General features: G+C 42.1%; 1 protein-coding gene across 1 annotated transcript in view; it reads left to right on the forward strand.

The window, feature by feature from the left end:
- The first annotated feature begins 1,672 nt into the window (after positions 1-1,672).
- Positions 1,673-18,733, forward strand: part of LOC124622014 (modular serine protease-like) — a 276,840-nt gene continuing 259,779 nt past the window's right edge. Inside the window, exon 1 of the mRNA XM_047147565.1 lies at positions 1,673-1,777. Within this exon, the coding sequence (XP_047003521.1) occupies positions 1,723-1,777 (55 nt within the window). The 5' untranslated portion in view covers positions 1,673-1,722. The remainder of the gene's footprint in view (positions 1,778-18,733) is intronic.

An 18,733-nucleotide genomic window follows, 5' to 3' on the forward strand; every position in this document is an offset into this window, starting at 1 on the left:
TTGGCTTAAGAAATCATCACCGTCGTTGTGGTACCGCTCAAGGAAAGTCAATGCACTGTCTAAACGTTTGGTTTTGTGCACATCCGTCAACATTTTCAGTACCTAATGTGCGCACAATTTTCGGTAATTCAAGTGCTCGGTCACAATGCCATACAAAACACTACGAGAAACATTAGGAAAGGACCTTGTGGATGACATCGGAAGTTCACTGAGGCTTTTTGCTGATGATGCTGTGGTATATCGAGAGGTTGTAACAATGGAAAATTGTACTGAAATGCAGGAGGATCTGCAGCGAATTGACGCATGGTACAGGGAATGGCAATTGAATCTCAATGTAGACAAGTGTAATGTGCTGCGAATACATAGAAAGAAAGATCCCTTATCATTTAGCTACAATATAGCAGGTCAGCAACTGGAAGCAGTTAATTCCATAAATTATCTGGGAGTACGAATTAGGAGTGATTTAAAATGGAATGATCATATAAAGTTGATCGTCGGTAAAGCAGATGCCAGACTGAGATTCGGTGGAAGAATCCTAAGGAAATGCAATCCGAAGTAGGTTACAGTACGCTTGTTCGCCCACTGCTTGAATACTGCTTAGCAGTGTGGGATCCGTACCAGATAGGGTTGATAGAAGAGATACAGAAGATCCAACGGAGAGCGGCGCGCTTCGTTACAGGATCATTTCGTAATCGCGAAAGCGTTACGTAAATGATAGATAAACTCCAGTGGAAGACTCTGCAGGAGAGACGCTCAGTAGCTCGGTACGGGCTTTTGTTGAAGTTTCGAGAACATACCTTCACCAAGGAGTCAAGCAGTATATTGCTCCTTCCTAAGTATATCTCACGAAGAGACCATGAGGATAAAATCAGAGAGATTAGAGCCCACACAGAGGCATACCGACAATCCTTCTTTCCAAGAACAATACGAGACTGGAATAGGAGGGAGAAACGATAGAGGTACTCAAGGTACCCTCCGCCACACACCGTCAGGTGGCTTGCAGAGTATGGATGTAGATGTAGATGTAGATGTAGATCCCGCAAGGAGGAAATCGTAAAGCGTCTGTTTTCTCTCACCTTATTGTCCACTTCCTCCACTAAACTTTCATTAACGACCGAAGGACGCCCACTCCGTTGTTCATCATGCACATTTGTGCGGCCATCTTTAAATGCTCTCACCCACTTTCTTACCAGTCCATCACTTATAATGATTTCTCCGTAATCTGCACAGATCTCACGATGAATATCGATCGCTTTTAGACCTGTAGCACGAAGAAATCTTACAACACCCCGTGCTTCACAGTCGGCGGGACGCACGATTATCGGAGGCATCTTAAACACTCAGTACACGACGTAAACAATGAAGAATCAGACTGTAATGGCGTCAGTGTGTAGATTAAGGTACAGGCTTTCATGTAAAAAAAAAATTGAGATATCTTAGCACATCTTTTTTTAAATTTCGAAACGTTACTTACTTAAAAAACACGGCTCCTATAACGCAAGGGAATTCGGTGGTTACCGTAGTCCAAGAGTGCAACCGCCTATTACTTCGATGTGGATAGCACACCTTGCTTCGGAGAACACGCGGAGAGGACAGGAACTTCCGTGTTGACGACCGCCTGGGGGCTGTGACGTCATCCGGCCAGTCGGCAAGTAGCGGCATTTGCGGTGGACGGCGGGCCTCGCCGCTAGCCAGTAGAGCCGCAGCTGGCAGCGGGCGAAGATGAGGTCGTCGTCGTGGTCGTGGCTGCTGCACTTGGCGCTCTGCTCGCTTCTGGGTGAGTTCAGATTCGTGTCGTCTGTTTTTACGTGCTTAATGTCCGTCAGCCAGGTTTAACATCCTGAACCTCCAGGGTTTAGCAACGGTCTCTCGGTTCGCTTCGACCTTCGGACTGCACAACTCACTTGGCGTAGAAAAGGTGTGCGAATCTCAACAGATGATACGAAAAATGCCAGTTTATCAATAACTGTTGTTAAGTTGAGTTAGAAGACGAGTCTCTCCTGTGCTAGCCTCTTCATCTCTGGATAACTGCTGCACCTGCATCGACCAGAACCTGTTTACCGTAGTCACGATTTTGTCGCCCTCTACATTACCACGTTACCCCTACTCTCCCCTCCATATTACGATTCCTTGATGTCTCAGGATGTGTACTATCAATTGATCCCTTCTTGTAATCAACGGCCGGCCGAAGTGGCCGAGCGGTTAAAGGCGCTGCAGTCTGTAACCGCACGACCGCGACGGTCGCAGGTTCGAATCTTGCCTCGGGCATGGATGTGTGTGATGTCCTTAGGTTAGTTAGGTTTAAGTAGTTCTAAGTTCTAGGGGACTTATGACCACAGCAGTTGAGTCCCGTAGTGCTCAGAGCCATTTGAACCATTTGTAATCAACGTGTGCCATTAGTTACACGATCTACACATTCATTCATTCATTAATATTCTTCTGTAGCACCATATTTCAAATGCTCGTACTCCTTCTCAGAAGTGCCTATTTCTCGACGTTTGGCAATATTATGAAAAGGATAGATTGCTACCCACCATATAGCGGAGATCTTCAGTCGCAGATAGGCACAACATAATATTGTCAACACTCCATCGTAGATTTTCCATTGTTTCGTATCTGTCACGTTTCACATTCGTACAAGGCTACGCTCCAGGCAAATACCTCCACAAAATACTTCTTACACGTAACTTTTTATTAGATGTTAACAAATATCTCATTTTCGGAACTGATTTTCCTTCTATATCCCGTCTGCATTTCCTCTCTGGCCATCGTCAGTTATTTTTCTGCCCGAACAGCAAAACTCATCTGCCACACGGGATTAGCCGAGCGGTCGAGGCACTGCAGTCATGGACTGTGCGGCTGGTCCCGGCGGAGGTTCGAGTCCTCCCTCGGGCATGGGTGTGTGTGTTTGTCCTTAGGATAATTTAGGTTAAATAGTGTGTAAGCTTAGGGACTGATGACCTTAACAGTTAAATCCCATAAGATTTCACATACATTTGAACAAAACTCATCCACTTTTACTGTCTCATTTCCTTTTCTAATCCCCTCAGCATCGCCTGCACTATATTACCTCTGTTTTACATCTGTTAATATTCCTTTGATCTCTTTCCAAGGAACTATCCATTTAGTTCCACCGATCTTCCAAGTTCTTTGCGGCTTCTTACAGAACTGCAATGTCATCAGCAAACCTTAAAGTTTTTATTTCTTCTCTGTGAAATTTATTTATGTTTACAAATTACTCGGTGGCTCTTAGCACTATGGGACTTAACTTCTGAGGTCATCAGTCCCCTAGAACTTAGAACTACTTAAACATAACTAACCTAAGGACATCACACACATCCATGCCCGAGGCAGGATTCGAACCTGCGACCGTAGCGGTCGCGCGGTTCCAGACTGTAGCGCCTAGAACCGCTCGGCCACCCCGACCGGCAATTACTCTGTGGTTTCCTCGCTCAGTGTGCAGACTCAATAAATAGTCCACAATCGACATTAAGCTAGTAAAAGTAAATGAAATTCGCATTACGTAACTTGCGAAATTGTCTCAAACAAATTTTTGAGCATGAAAAATAGCTCATGAATCCACTGTCATCTCAGCACAGATGAGTATCTTAGCCATTCAATTTTTTGAACTTGTAATTACCTGTAATCATATATTGCACCGTGTATCTAATAAATCCTGTATCAGCATAAATATCCACTTTATAAAGTTCTTGCTCTTTTTATGTTTTCACAGACATTAACAATTTAAATTCTTCCGTATTTTAAGTGCACCAATATGTGACTTTCCCATTCCATTGACTTAATGAAGAATGACAGCAAATGCCGTATTAGGAATTTTATTCCATTAGTCGGAGGCATAATCTTTACGCCGCTGCTGGTGTCAGCAAACTGCTAGAGTTAATAAAGGTTGCGCTCTTGAAACACTGTGTCCGTCTTTCATCGGTTACTCATTACTGCAAAATTTGTGTGAAGAAATTAAGGTCTATAACACGTCGAATACAAGTTTTCAACGTTTAGCAACATGGTATACCACATATAACAATTTCTTGGTTAGTATGTTATACCAGATACATTATCAACAGAGTAACAAATTTGTCGTGTTTGCGCTTGTAATCGTTCTTCCAGGCTGTATCTATGTTGTTACGTTGTTTTTGTCGTCGTCGTTGCTGTTGTTGCCGTCGTCTACGAACTGAACGTTTTATTTCAGCTATTAGCGCTAATCTGTTCTGTGCAAACCTCTTCATCTCTGCATAAAAACTGCAACCTACGTCCACTTGAACCTGGTAAGTCAATCCATGGTACCCCTGTACAGCCCCCCTCCCCCTTACACACACACACACACACACACACACACACACACACACACACACACACACACATCCCCTCTCCCTCTCCCTCCCTCTCTCCTATCACCAAACTGATAATTCCTTGATGCCACGGGAAATATCATATGAAACTATCCCTTCCTTTAGATAAGTTGTACAAGAAATTTCTTGTTTCCCCGGTTCGATTCAGAGCCTGTCTATCTAATCTTGTGAAGCACCAAATTTCAAAAAGCTTCAAATATCTTCTTGTCTCAACTGCTTATCATCTACGTTTGACATTCGTAGAAGACTGTAGTCCAGACAAATACTTTCCCAAAAGACTTCCTAACACTTGACTTTTTTATTCGACGTTAAGAATTTTTTTTTTTTTTCAGGGAAGCTTTTCTGCTGTTGTCAGACTGCGCTTTCTGTCCTCATCAATTATTCTGCTGTGCAAATAGCTTAACTGTAATTTCCTAATCTGATTCCTCAGTAACATCAGACTTAATTCGAATACATGCCCACAACCCTTCTTTCAGTTTTGTTGATATTCATGCTATTAACATTTTCAGGGAACTATCTATTCTGCTCAAATGATGTTGCAAAAACTTTGCCATCTCTGATAGAATTACAGAGTCAGAAGAAAAAAAGTTATTAGTCCTTCTCCATGAAATTTATTAAATTTTCTAATTTTTCTTTGATGTAGTACTTGCTCAGTGAATAACACTGATTACTGGTATGGTTTCCTTGTATACTTGCGTTCCATCTTTAGTAACTTTGTCGTCGACGGGATGTTTAACCCTAAGTTTCGAACCTTCCTTCGTGCAACTTCATAAAAGGTGTGAAATCGTCACTTTGTGGAGCTTGCCACTAGTTAACAATAATCGCTGTATGTAAACGGCAATGTGCGGACTGTCTCACTCACGGACTCATCGCCCAGCCCAAACCACAAACTTGAAATTTCCAGAGGGCGTTGATCTTATTTTGCAGGTGTCGATTAAGAAGCGATTTTTCGATATTCCGTCCCTAAGGGGGTGAAATAGAGGACGAAAGTTTTTTTGAAAATAAGGCGCTATTAAGGCAATTTTGAAGCTAGACCTGCGGAAATTGGTAATCGTTTTCTCGATCAGAAATAAAGAAACACACGTTTCAGTATTTCTGGAAATTTATCGCCTATGAGAGAGAGATACTTTGTGAAAGATTTTTTTGAAAATAAATCATGATTAAAGAACTACTAAAACATTTGCAAAGCTACATTTATAAAAGCTGATATTTGACTTCTAAGTTGGAAATAAAAAAATAGATGTTTGTGTTTTTGGAGACTGGACAATCTAAGAGTGAAAGAGGGAATGAAAAGTTCAATGAAATTATCTAATTAAGAAAGTATTTTCAAAGCTAAATCGATGAAAATTTGGATTTGGCTTCCTTGTTAGAAATTTAAAAAAATTGTTTCACTGTTCTTGGAAACTCAGCCCCTGAGTGGAGTGGAATAGGGGATGAAAATTTTTAAGAAATGTTTCATTACATTTAAGTTTTGAAGCGAAATCTATGAAAGTTGGTATTTGACGTCCCGGTTAGATATAAATAAACTTGTGTTACGGGACGAAAGTTTCTATGAAATCTCGCTACAAGAACGCAAAAGGCATGGTTAACTGAAACCTTGGATTCGATCTAGCAGAATAGCTTTGTTTCTCAGAAGTACATTCGGAAAAGACCATGCTTCTATGGCCTGAATTAGCGTGAAATGTTTAGCGGGTGTTGCAATTTGCGAACAACATAAAAATTCGATTAAAGAAAAACAAAAAGATACCTGTGCAGACCATTCAGTGTACGCGAGTGAAGCAGCAGGTGATAGGCTAGCTTCAGACACAGGCAGCAGCTCTGACTTACATTCAGAAGATCTTAAACGCTCTCTTCCTTCTCTGGCAAATACCTATGCAGTTGCGGTAATTGCCTTGTATGCTTGACCTTCTGAATGCACTGGGATGCCCCACAGTATGCTCCAGCGTACAGTAAGAAACAAAAGTAATGAACATAGAAACCGTGCGAGGTGCGTCGCAGAAAAACCTGAGTAGCTCGGAAAACAATCAGTTGCGTCATACATTTGTCATAAACTGTGCTCCTTACTCAGTTACGGAGACCGTTCGTGTTGTAACTTAACGTGGCCGAAGTCGTTTTAATGTCTCTCAGACCGGCGTGAGGAGACTGACGGTTAAAAGACAGCCGATTTCCTCCCAAGTCCTGCCGTATCCGGGTTTTATGATCAGAGTCCATAATAATTTCGAAGTCGACAGGACGTTAAACCGTGATGTCTCTTCTTCCATTTCGAGAGCTGTGATCCGCTTTTTATTAAATTTCTTTTTCCGCATCTCGAAATGAGGTAGGTCTGTAGATAACAATTATTAGGTTCCTCGAGGAGTGTTTGTTGCCTAAAGCCGTCGGTACACGGACCGTGCTGTCGAACGTTAACGTGGAGCGTGCCAAGTTCAACGTGCTGCTGAACGCTCAGGAGCGATGCGACTTGTGCATACGTTACGTGGACCCCAACGTGGTATACGCGATCGCAACGCACTCTAGCGGCACTTGAGGGATGTTTCTAGTTCGTAAATCGCACTGTTTACTCAACGGGCGCGCGTAAAATTCCCACGTTAGCTCTGTTAAAACGCACATTTCCTCCAACGTCCACGAAAAGGAAAGCACCATGTCCAATCAGTGAGGACACAAGCTAATACAAGTTCCACTACAAACAGTGCAGTACAAATTTGGAATACTTCTCCACATAAGATAAACATTATTTCATCATTCCCAAATTTTATTAAAACCTCAAGGTCAGTCTTACTTGATCACTATTCCTACCCAGTAGCAGAATCTTTGCAACATGTGAATTACGAAAGGTAAAAGAAAAAGGAGCAAAATATCTCTATACAAGTAGCGCAAGCTGTCCTGTAAATTAAGCCAATCGAACAAAGTCCCCCTCAAAAAAGGTGAACTTATGTTTACATAACATCAAATATTATAGCATATACTAATATTAAACTAATAATAATGTATCAGAACCTAATGAAAACGCGAATGTTAGGGAAAAAAAATTTGGTAGTGTTTGGATGCCCCAGTTACGAATGCATCAGTGAACACTGACGCTACTCATTACGCTATACCAAGAACACACGCTAGGTATCTAATCATACTGTCTTACGCCTTGCTAAAAACGATAATCGTAGATAATTATGTTATTAATTGAAATTTAATTATAACAAATTGTACCAAGAACAATACGTTTTGGGTGGATCTTCAGTGTGTTGCAGCCTTCAAATAGCCTACTCACATAATACGCAAGTTACAATAATTCTTTTGCCACGGATATGATGTTTCTCATTATTTTATTGGAACGAATCACACAGTTAACAACGGGTTTTCCAGTGATTCTCAATTTGCTGGTGCTCCGAAACGGCATATATACATATAGGCTTGAAATGAATGCCAATATGGCGCCTCACAACTCTGTACTGAAGGGAGACGGCTTGCATGTGACGTAGTGGCGCTGTGCCATCTCATTGGTCAACACTCAGACGCAAGCTCGGAATATCTGAGATGCCAGATATTGCTCTGCACGTTCGGAAAGACTCCCGAACGTGCACGCTGAACGCTCAACGTTCGGGTGCTCGGTCCGTGTGCCAACGGCTTAAGGAAATGTCGACGCGTTGTAGGTACCGCAGCGGTTGCGGGGAATACCCGCGAGTTTCTCCCCGCTCCAGGTGTGCCGCTTCTGCCGAAGGTCAGCAGCCCTGCGCGGGTCATCAGAGGTGCGCGTCAAGGACGCTTCGAGATTTGGCTCCAGCGACTGATACGCCGCGCTGTGGGAGCTTGGCTCCACCTGCCACTATACTGTATTCACCACAAGATATAAACATTACGACACGAATTCCTCCGCGTTTGCTGGAATCTCATTGGATTTCGTTAACATGGAGCGGAAGCCAAGCTGTCTCGAGTACAGTCAAGTTCATCCCCGGATCTTCGATATTTCCGAACCAGGGCAAAAACTTGAAAGGCCCCTCCCAGCCCCCCCCTCCTTCCACACAGTCAAGTGTTTCAGATGAGAAGTAAAAAATTTAGAAATTTTGTAGGGAACATTTTTCTGAAGATTTTGATATAAGAAAACGTTCCAGGAAATGTAAGACATGTTATTTTGTCTTAAATGTGCCAAGGTGCAGAACTACGCCTCTTCACAAAGCATTCTTCTATCGCACGTCACAATATTTCACTCTGTGGAATTCAAATGTGTATATTTTGTAATGGAAGCCAGCAAACCTATATTCAGGACAGTGGAAATTAAAATATCCCATAGTGCCTCTCCTATTCCCATTCGGCCGCTTTGACATCCCAACCCTCTTGAAACAAACTCACAAATAATACTGGGTGGGATTAATTGTGACCAGAAGAATAAGAACTCTTCAGAAAATTTGCACTCTTTATTGCCTGTTAGCTAATAACTTTCTCTTTTGTGTGACATAAAATTGAATATAGGAAAGGTAAGCAAGACTACATATTTCTTCAGTCGTTAGGTCCGCGGATTTTTCTCTCTCTACTGTTGCCACAGCTTTACACGGCATGCTTTCCTTTCTGCGAAACAATCTGTTACCTCATCGAAGTCCGTCAAATATTTTTCTACATGAAAAATGAAAATGTCGTTGTCTAATACTGAAAAAAGCTGTTAATATGGTTCAAATGGCTCTAAGCACTATGGAACTTAACATCTGAGGTCATCAGTCCCCTAGACTTAGAACTACTTAAATCTAACTAACCTAAGGACATCACACACATCCATGCCAGAGACAGGATTCGGACCTGCGACCGTAGCATCAGCGCGGTTCCGAACTGAAGCACCTAGAACCGCTCGGCCACAAGGCCGGAAAAAAGTTTTAATACGAATAGTAATCAAGACTGGTGTGGTTTCTCGATTTGATTACGTCTATTTTGTGACTGTCTGCTAGATAAAACGAAATAGGCCTTTCTAATATTGCACCAGTTGTAACACACGCCAAACAAGCGAGAATGTTTTGGCACAGATGGTCATTTATACCTGCCTCATTTACAGAAACAACACGACAGAATATAATTCACGAAGTACCAATATTAAATGCCTATTACGCTTATTACAAGCAAAAAATTTTATGTGAGGAAATAGTTTCGCGTTTCATTCATACGATCCAGTTTTTCAAGCATGAGATCGAAAAGTAGTTTGTATGTAAATTTGGAATCGTCATATTTTTCCACATAATTTGTGTGATGTCCCCGTTTCTTCAAGTTCCTCGTTCTCACAAACAATCTTGCCATCATTGATTCTTTAACTATTCCTGGCATTGTCAAAACATATTATCCGGTGAACTTAACTAAACCTGCCAGAATCACCGCATTTATTTTTAGGTTAGGCGTTATTACGTCTTTGCACGAGAAGTTTTCCGCACTATTCCGAGAATAGAACTTCTGAGGCTACTTACTGGGGACTGTACAACTGGCCGTTAATAATGTAGCGACCTGGCAAAAATGTTCTGTTAAAATTTCATTTTCTTGGATACACCGAGAAGATAATATGCAGTCTTTCTTACCTTTTTATTCTTATTAGGCGTTTATTTCCACTCTGGTAGTATGAATCTATGGATTTCGTTTATGAAAGTATATTTCTTCTTGATGCGACGCGGATTCCCCTGGCAGAGACATCAAGTACACTATGCACGCATTCAAAAGTCAACTTATGATTCGTTCAGAAATCAGAATGTGTTAAAAAATGTTCAAAAACCAACAAGGATACGTTTCAAAGTGATATGAATATTCGCTAAACCAACGTGTGCTGGATGCTAGGTACTTCTGCGAAACAAGATTTTTTCCTTGAAGAACATGGATTTGGCGCCTTCCTGAAAGTGCCGCACGGGGTAGATACCCCTGTTTGCCCCATTCCCCCCCCCCCCCCCCCCTCCCAGATCTGGGCCTGACAAGTGCGATAATAAGGACACGCTGTATGCTGTGCGTTACGCCCATGACGACTGGGCGGTAAAGGGTCCTACACACGCACCCACCTACCGACCGACCCACAAATGGGACGTGTGTATGCGTTTTGCCCGACCGACAGACTGACTTTCGTTCGACAGCCGATCCACCCCGTCCAGTCGCTCCATCCAACACATTGTGCCGTGTGTAGAGCTGTCTTACCAACCGCCCGACAAATGTTCGTCTTTTGTCGATGCGTGCGTGATTAAATGTTGTTATACGTGACAGGGTACAAGGCGGACGAAACTTTGACAGAATTTCTGGAAATATTTCAAGATTGCAGTTGTTTGTGGGACATGTCATGTGAGGAGTATAGCAATATAGATGCAAGACAGGAATAATCTTTTTTTTTGTTTAACGAATCCATAATGGTTTCGTGTGGCACGTAGATAGAATAGAAATCCGTGGACCTTCTGTATTTCTGCTTTTAGATTTTATTTCCGGTACCTGTTTGAAATGAAATCTAAAAATCTAAATAAATATTCAGTTGATTTTAATTAATAAAATATGCTTGCTTCGTTGTTAAGAGTTTAAAAAGTCCAGTCTATATCCAAGCTCTTTGCTCTGAAGAGCAAAGCGTGGGATTTTTTTCACAGTTCTGAAATTGCTAAATTCTTCATTCCTTACCTCTCTGTAGTATTTATTAGATGATTTACCCGCCACAACGCCTAGTCTTTCTTCTTCGAATTTGAAACGACTTTCTTAAACTTACACTTCATCATTTTTGCTACATACATAGACAAATTAATGAAGTTTACATGAACATCTTTTGTTTTGCTTTACCATGGTGTATTTCCTCAGTGGATCATAAATCAAGCGTTCTTCCTTGTTTACAGCCGATAAATATTCGGAAAAAATATTTTTTTTATGCCAGCAGCTATACAATTTTATTTATTCCCTGCCGATTTATGTTCTGGCTATTATCTTCACTGGAGATGATAATGTACATCAATTTGTCAAAATTACATCTCTGCCAAACAGGGCAACATGACGAATGTGAAGAATTATCACAATAGTTGTTTCACTAAATTTCGACTGTAGTAGATTTACAGAATCGAAGTGTGTACGCTCTTACTCTCAATTCGTCACTTTTTACACTTGATGTTGTCGTATTTGGCAGAGACGTACTTTTGACCAGTTGATGCACAGAATCAAGTTCTGTGAAGATGGTAGCCAGTACCGAAACAGGTGGAGAATAAATAAAATTGTACAGTCATTGGCACAAAAAATTATTCTTTCCAACTATAAATCACGTTACAGGTTTGAGGAATCATTTTTGCTAGTAATTGTGGGGATACAACAGCAGTGAATGTGAGGCCGTCTTAATTTCTTTCACTGGTTAGAAACCGTATTATAACTAACAGCGTCTCTTCATAGTTTATAGCCTCTCTCATGATTGAATTCTGTGTCGTTAAGGATGGTATGTTGATCTTCCGCAGCAGTTAAATGCATTGGCACATGTGTAGGGCCTTAATACAGGATAACAGCCTTACCGGCGCATTCAACTTGAACAGTACTGGTCAGCCAGCTGGTCCAACTAACCAGCAATGATATGAGCAGTTGCAGTTCAGACGTAAAAAGGGAATGAAATAATTTTCGGTAATACACCAGCGATACCGCACGCTTCTTAGGGGACCAGACGGAAAGCATAACAACGTTTGTAGATAAGGCAGAATTGTAATTAACAACAAGAATGGTGAAAATTGCTAAGTTAAACACAGAGTAATTTTCTGCGGGAGATATGCGTGACGCAAAAGCGTGTTGGAGGAATTTTACTGTATTGTTAAATACAGGAGCCACTGAGGTATTACTCCAGTCAGTCATCTGGTAATCTACGAACTCCTTCCATATCCGAAACCGAGAAATACAGGGTTATTACAAATGATTGAAGCGATTTCACAGCTCTACAATAACTTTATTATTTGAGATATTTTCACAATGCTTTGCACACACATACAAAAACTCAAAAAGTCTTTTTAGGCATACACAAATGTTCGATATGTGCCCCTTTAGTGATTCGGCAGACATCAAGCTGATAATCAAGTTCGTCCCACACTCGGCGCAGCATGTCCCCATCAATGAGTTCGAAAGCATCGTTGATGCGAGCTCGCAGTTCTGGCACGTTTCTTGGTAGAGGAGGTTTAAACACTGAATCTTTCACATAACCCCACAGAAAGAAATCGCATGGGGTTAAGTCGGGAGAGTGTGGAGGCCATGACATGAATTGCTGATCATGATCTCCACCACAACCGATCCATCGGTTTTCCAATCTTCTGTTTAAGAAATGCCGAACATCATGATGGAAGTGCGGTGGAGCACCATCCTGTTGAAAGATGAAGTCAGCGCTGTCGGTCTCCAGTTGTGGCATGAGCCAATTTTCCAGCATGTCCAGATACACGTGTCCTGTAGCGTTTTTTTCGCAGAAGAAAAAGGGACCGTAAACTTTAAACCGTGAGTTTGCCCAAAACATGTTAACTTTTGGTGAATTGCGAATTTGTGCACGAATGCGTGAGGATTCTCCATCGCCCAGATTCGCACATTGTGTCTGTTCACTTCACCATTAAGAAAAAATGTTGCTTCATCACTGAAAACAAGTTTCGCACTGAACGCATCCTCTTCCATGTGCTGTTGCAACTGCGCCGAAAATTCAAAGCGTTTGACTTTGTCATCGGGTGTCAGGGCTTGTAGCAATTGTAAACGGTAAGGCTTCTGCTTTAGTCTTTTTCGTAAGATTTTCCAAACCATCGGCTGTCGTACGTTTAGCTCCCTGCTTGCTTTATTCGTCGACTTCCGCGGGCAACGCGTGAAACTTGCCCACACGCTTTCAACCGTTTCTTCGCTCAATGCAGGCCGACCCGTTGATTTCCCCTTACAGAGGCACCCAGAAGCTTTAAACTGCGCATACCATCGCCGAATGGAGTTAGCATTTGGTGGATCTTTGTTGAACTTCGTCCTGAAGTGTCGTTGCACTGTTATGACTGACTGATATGAGTGCATTTCAAGCACGACATACGCTTTCTCAGCTCCTGTCGCCATTTTGTTTCACTGCGCTCTCTAGCGCTCTGGCGGCAGAAACCTGAAGTGCGGCTTCAGCCGAAAAAAACTTTATGGGTTTTCTACGTATCTGTAGTGCGTCGTGACTATATGTCAATGAATGGAGCTACAGTGAATTTATGAAATCGCTTCAATCATTTGTAATAGCCCTGTACATTTCAGTACTGCAACTGTCATCTGCTACATTTATAACGAGTCGATCAACAACAGTATGTATGAAGCAGTCCCAGCCCCACATTTTCTCATCTTCTCTTACGACGTGCCGTTTTGTACTCCACCAGCGTTCGGCCTTTACAGAGCTTCATGCATTAGTTCCAGCACGTCTGACAGTTTATATTCCATGTTATTTCTCGCGACAAATCCGTTAACTTGGTTCCAGAGCAGTTGTGTTGGGTTCATATTGCAGTGCTACGATGGTGACTGTAAAAATGCAGTATATGTAGGTTGTGAAAATTGTTTTCCATGTTTCGACGACGCTTATCACTCTGCTCTCACACAGTCGAAATAAAAAATATTTGATTTTTCATTTTTGTTTGAAAAAGTCTGACTTGTTATGTTTTCTCAAGATAAACAACTTTTATTAACAGTCTTATATAGAATATCGACAGATAAGAATTTATATTTGCAATGAAAAATGGAATTTTGTGTGCAATGTGATATTAGAGACAAGAAGATGTATATTTTTTATTAAAAAAAGACGATTAGATTTATGTTAATTAGAATGTATTTGATGAATTTTACATTTAAAGGTGTATTTCAAATTGATTGAAGAAACGAAAGACCAATGCGGGATTTGAACCACCTATCCAACGATTACACAGTATTTCCATACTAGAATGCAACAGTTATCCTCAATGCTACCGATTATCATAAAAAAGTGACCCTGTTATTGGAAGATGCCACGCACCGGATTCGTAAACGGGATCCCACAGCAGCACTTAGCAGGAAGACAGGGGAGCTACTGAAGAACTCTGCCCTCCCAGAAGAACTAGTCAAGAATCTACGACCAAGAGCACCAAGGCCACCCAGGTTATGCGGTCTACCCAAGGTCCATAAGGATGGGGTCCCGTTGAGACCTATTGTTAGTGCTATTGGGTCTCCTACATATCGGTTGGCAAAATACTTAACCAAGTTATTCGCACCTATAGTCGGTCACTATAGCTAACACTTGGTTTAAGAATCATGAAAGAAGGTTGTATACATGGAAGAATCCTGGAGATACTAAAAGGTATCAGATAGATTATACAATGGTAAGACAGAGATTTAGGAACCAGGTTTTAAATTGTAAGACATTTCCAGGGGCAGATGTGGACTCTGACCACAATCTATTGGTTATGACCTGTAGATTAAAACTGAAGAAACTGCAAAAAGGTGGGAATTTAAGGAGATGGGACCTGGATAAACTGAAAGAACCAGAGGTTGTACAGAGTTTCAGGGACAGCATAAGGGAACAATTGACAGGAAAGGGGGAAAGAAATACAGTAGAAGAAGAATGGGTAGCTTTGAGGGATGAAGTAGCGAAAGCAGCAGAGGATCAAGTAGGTAAAAAGACGAGGGCTAGTAGAAATCCTTGGGTAACAGAAGAAATATTGAATTTAATTGATGAAAGGAGAAAATATAAAAATGCAGTAAATGAAGCAGGCAAAAAGGAATACAAAATGAGATCGACAGGAAGTGCAAAATGGCTAAGCAGAGATGGCTAGAGGACAAATGTAAGGATGTAGAGGCCTATCTCACTAGGGGTAAGATAGATACTGCCCACAGGAAAATTAAAGAGACCTTTGGAGAAAAGAGAGCCACTTGTATGAATATCAAGAGCTCAGACGAAAACCCAGTTCTAAGCAAAGAAGGGAAAGCAGAAAGGTGGAAGGAGTATATAGAGGGTCTATACAAGGGCGATGTACTTGAGGACAATATTATGGAAATGGAAGAGGATGTGGATGAAGATGAAATGGGAGATGTGATACTGCGTGAAGAGTTTGACAGAGCACTGAAAGACCTGAGTCGAAACAAGGCCCCCGGAGTAGACAACATTCCATTGGAACTACTGACGGCCTTGGGAGAGCCAGTCCTGACAAAACTCTACCATCTGGTGAGCAAGATGTATGAAACATGCGAAATACCCTCAGACTTCAAGAAGAATATAATAATTCCAATCCCAAAAAAAGCAGGTGTTGACAGATGTGAAAATTACCGAACTATCAGTTTAATAAGTCACAGCTGCAAAATACTAACACGAATTCTTTACAGACGAATGGAAAAACTAGTAGAAGCCAACCTCGGGGAAGATCAGTTTGGATTCCGTAGAAACACTGGAACACGTGAGGCTATACTGGCCTTACGAGTTATCTCAGAAGAAAGATTAAGGAAAGGCAAACCTACGTTTCTAGCATTTGTAGACTTAGAGAAAGCTTTTGACAATGTTGACTGGAATAATCTCTTTCAAATTCTAAAGGTGGCAGGGATAAAATACAGGGAGGGAAAGGCTATTTACAATTTGTACAGAAACCAGATGGCAGTTATAAGAGTCGAGGGACATGAAAGGGAAGCAGTGGTTGGGAAGGGAGTAAGACAGGGTTGTAGCCTCTCCCCGATGTTGTTCAATCTGTATATTGAGCAAGCAGTAAAGGAAACAAAAGAAAAATTCGGGGTAGGTATTAAAATTCATGGAGAAGAAATAAAAACTTTGAGGTTCGCCGATGACATTGTAATTCTGTCAGAGACAGCAAAGGACTTAGAAGAGCAGTTGAATGGAATGGACAGTGTCTTGAAAGGAGGATATAAGATGAACATCAACAAAAGCAAAACAAGGATAATGGAATGTAGTCGAATTAAGTCGGGTGATGCTGAGGGAATTAGATTAGGAACTGAGACACTTAAAGTAGTAAAGGAGTTTTGTTATTTGGGGAGCAAAATAACTGATGATGGTCGAAGTAGAGAGGATATAAAATGTAGATTGGCAATGGCAAGGAAAGCATTTCTGAAGAAGAGAAATTTGTTAACATCGAGTATAGATTTAAGTGTCAGGAAGTCATTTCTGAAAGTATTTGTATGGAGTGTAGCCATGTATGGAAGTGAAACATGGACGATAAATAGTTTGGACAAGAAGAGAATAGAAGCTTTCGAAATGTGGTGCTACAGAAGAATGCTGAAGATTAGATGGGTAGATCACATAACTAATGAGGAAGTATTGAATAGGATTGGGGAGAAGAGAAGTTTGTGGCACAACTTGACCAGAAGAAGGGATCGGTTGGTAGGACATGTTCTGAGGCATCAAGGGATCACCAATTTAGTATTGGAGGGCAGCGTGGAGGGTAACAATCGTAGAGGGAGACCAAGAGATGAATACACTAAGCAGATTCAGAAGGATGTAGGTTGCAGTAGGTACTGGGAGATGAAGAAGCTTGCACAGGATAGAGTAGGATGGAGAGCTGCATCAAACCAGTCTCAGGACTGAAGACCACAACAACAACAGTCGGTCACTGTAGCCATCATATTAATAGCTCAAAATGTTTGTTGACACCCTAAAGCAGATGAGGATGGGTCCGAATGACATCATGATCAGCCTAGATGTGGTCTCTTTGTTTACAAAGGTACCGGTGGAAGATACGTTAAAACTGCTGGCTGCTCATTTCTCTCCTGAAATACTGAAGTTATTTCGACACACTTTGACGACCACCTGTTTTTTGTATGGTGGAAAATATTACGAAATGACTGACGGAACAGCCATGGGTTCGCCACTGTCACCAACCATAGCTAACTTTTTCATAGAGGATTTCGAAGAACGAGCGTTGAACAGTGCTCCCTAACGTCCATCCTGATTCTTCATGTATGTTGACGATACATTTTTAATCTGGCCACATGACAATGAAGCACTGCAGCAGTTTGTTGATCATTTGAATGGGATACATCATAACATAAGATTTACAGTGGAGGTGGAGAAGGATGGGAAGTTACCCTTCTTAGATGTGCTGGTGGAGCGAAAATCAGATGGACGTCTCGGACATCCTGTGTACAGAAAACCGTCGCATACAGATTTATATCTAAATGCGCGTAGATTTCACCACCCAGCTGAGAAGAGAGCTATGCTGAATACCTTGGTACACAGAGCAAGGACTATTTCGGACAAGGATCATCTCGGCTCCGAGATTAACCATCTGACGACGGTATTAAGAAAAAATGGATATTCTGATCGTGATATCAGATCTACTCTGACGAAGAAACCTAGGAAGGAGGCTGTTCGAACAGATCAAGAGGACCGACACATCGCACGGACACCATTCTGCGGTGCAACGACCAGCAAGATCGGCAGAGTCCTGAGCCGGTAGGGAATCAGACCAGTCTTCCGGCCACCCAGGAAGATTAAGAAAATGTTGCGCCCCGTGAAAGATAGTCTCGGCCTGAGAGTACCGCGAATTTACAGCATTCCTTGCGAGTGTGGCAAAAATTATGTGGGCCAGTCTATAATAACTGTTGCCGATCGCTGTGTGGAACATCAGCGTCACCTGAAATACAGGTATCTACAAAAATCAGCGGTGGCTGAGCACAGTTTGTTAAATAAACATAAGATTTTATTCGATGAAACCAGAATACTTGGTCACGCTTCAAACTATTGGGACTCTGTCATCAGGGAAGCAGTTGAAATTAGACTCTGTGACAATAATTTCAACAGAGATTCCGGATATGCACTCAGCAATGCATGGAAGCGCGCAATTGATAAAGAAAGAGCGCAGAGGGAGACTTCGTACATTCCTCGCAGTTCTCCGCCTGTTGCGATGGATGGCGCTGCAAGCAACGCTGGATAAAGCGCGCAAACAAAATCTATGGATATAGAGGCCGCCACCTCGGTACGCGCCGTTTTCACCGTGACGTCATCCAACCAATGAGAAGCCGTCCACTGCTTATAAAAGCGGAAGCCTTACCGGTCCACGACAGTCAGTTTTACCCCTGACGACGGAGGTAGTCATCCAAAGCTTGGGATTTTATCCAAATTTGACGCGGCAGGTAAACCGAGAACTTTTTATGCAAGGACTCCGTCGCGAAAGACTTCGTAGTCACTTCCCCATCTTCCTGTCACTGCCCCAGCGTCAGGCGCACGGACGCCTGTCCAGATGGGCTTTGAACAAGGCGGACTGGGGACCTCTCACCTCTGCTGTCACCGCTGAATCTCCCCCACAGGGTAACATCGATGTGATGGTTGAGCGGGTGACTAGCATAATTGTTTCTGCAGCAGAAAACGCGATCCATCGCTCTTTAGGGTGCCCGAGGCGTAAGGCATTCTCTTGGTGGTTGCCGGAAGTCGCTGAAGCAATTAAGGAACGTCTTCGAGC

The sequence above is a fragment of the Schistocerca americana genome, chromosome 7, assembly GCF_021461395.2.
Source record: "Schistocerca americana isolate TAMUIC-IGC-003095 chromosome 7, iqSchAmer2.1, whole genome shotgun sequence".
Classification (NCBI taxonomy): domain Eukaryota; kingdom Metazoa; phylum Arthropoda; class Insecta; order Orthoptera; family Acrididae; genus Schistocerca; species Schistocerca americana.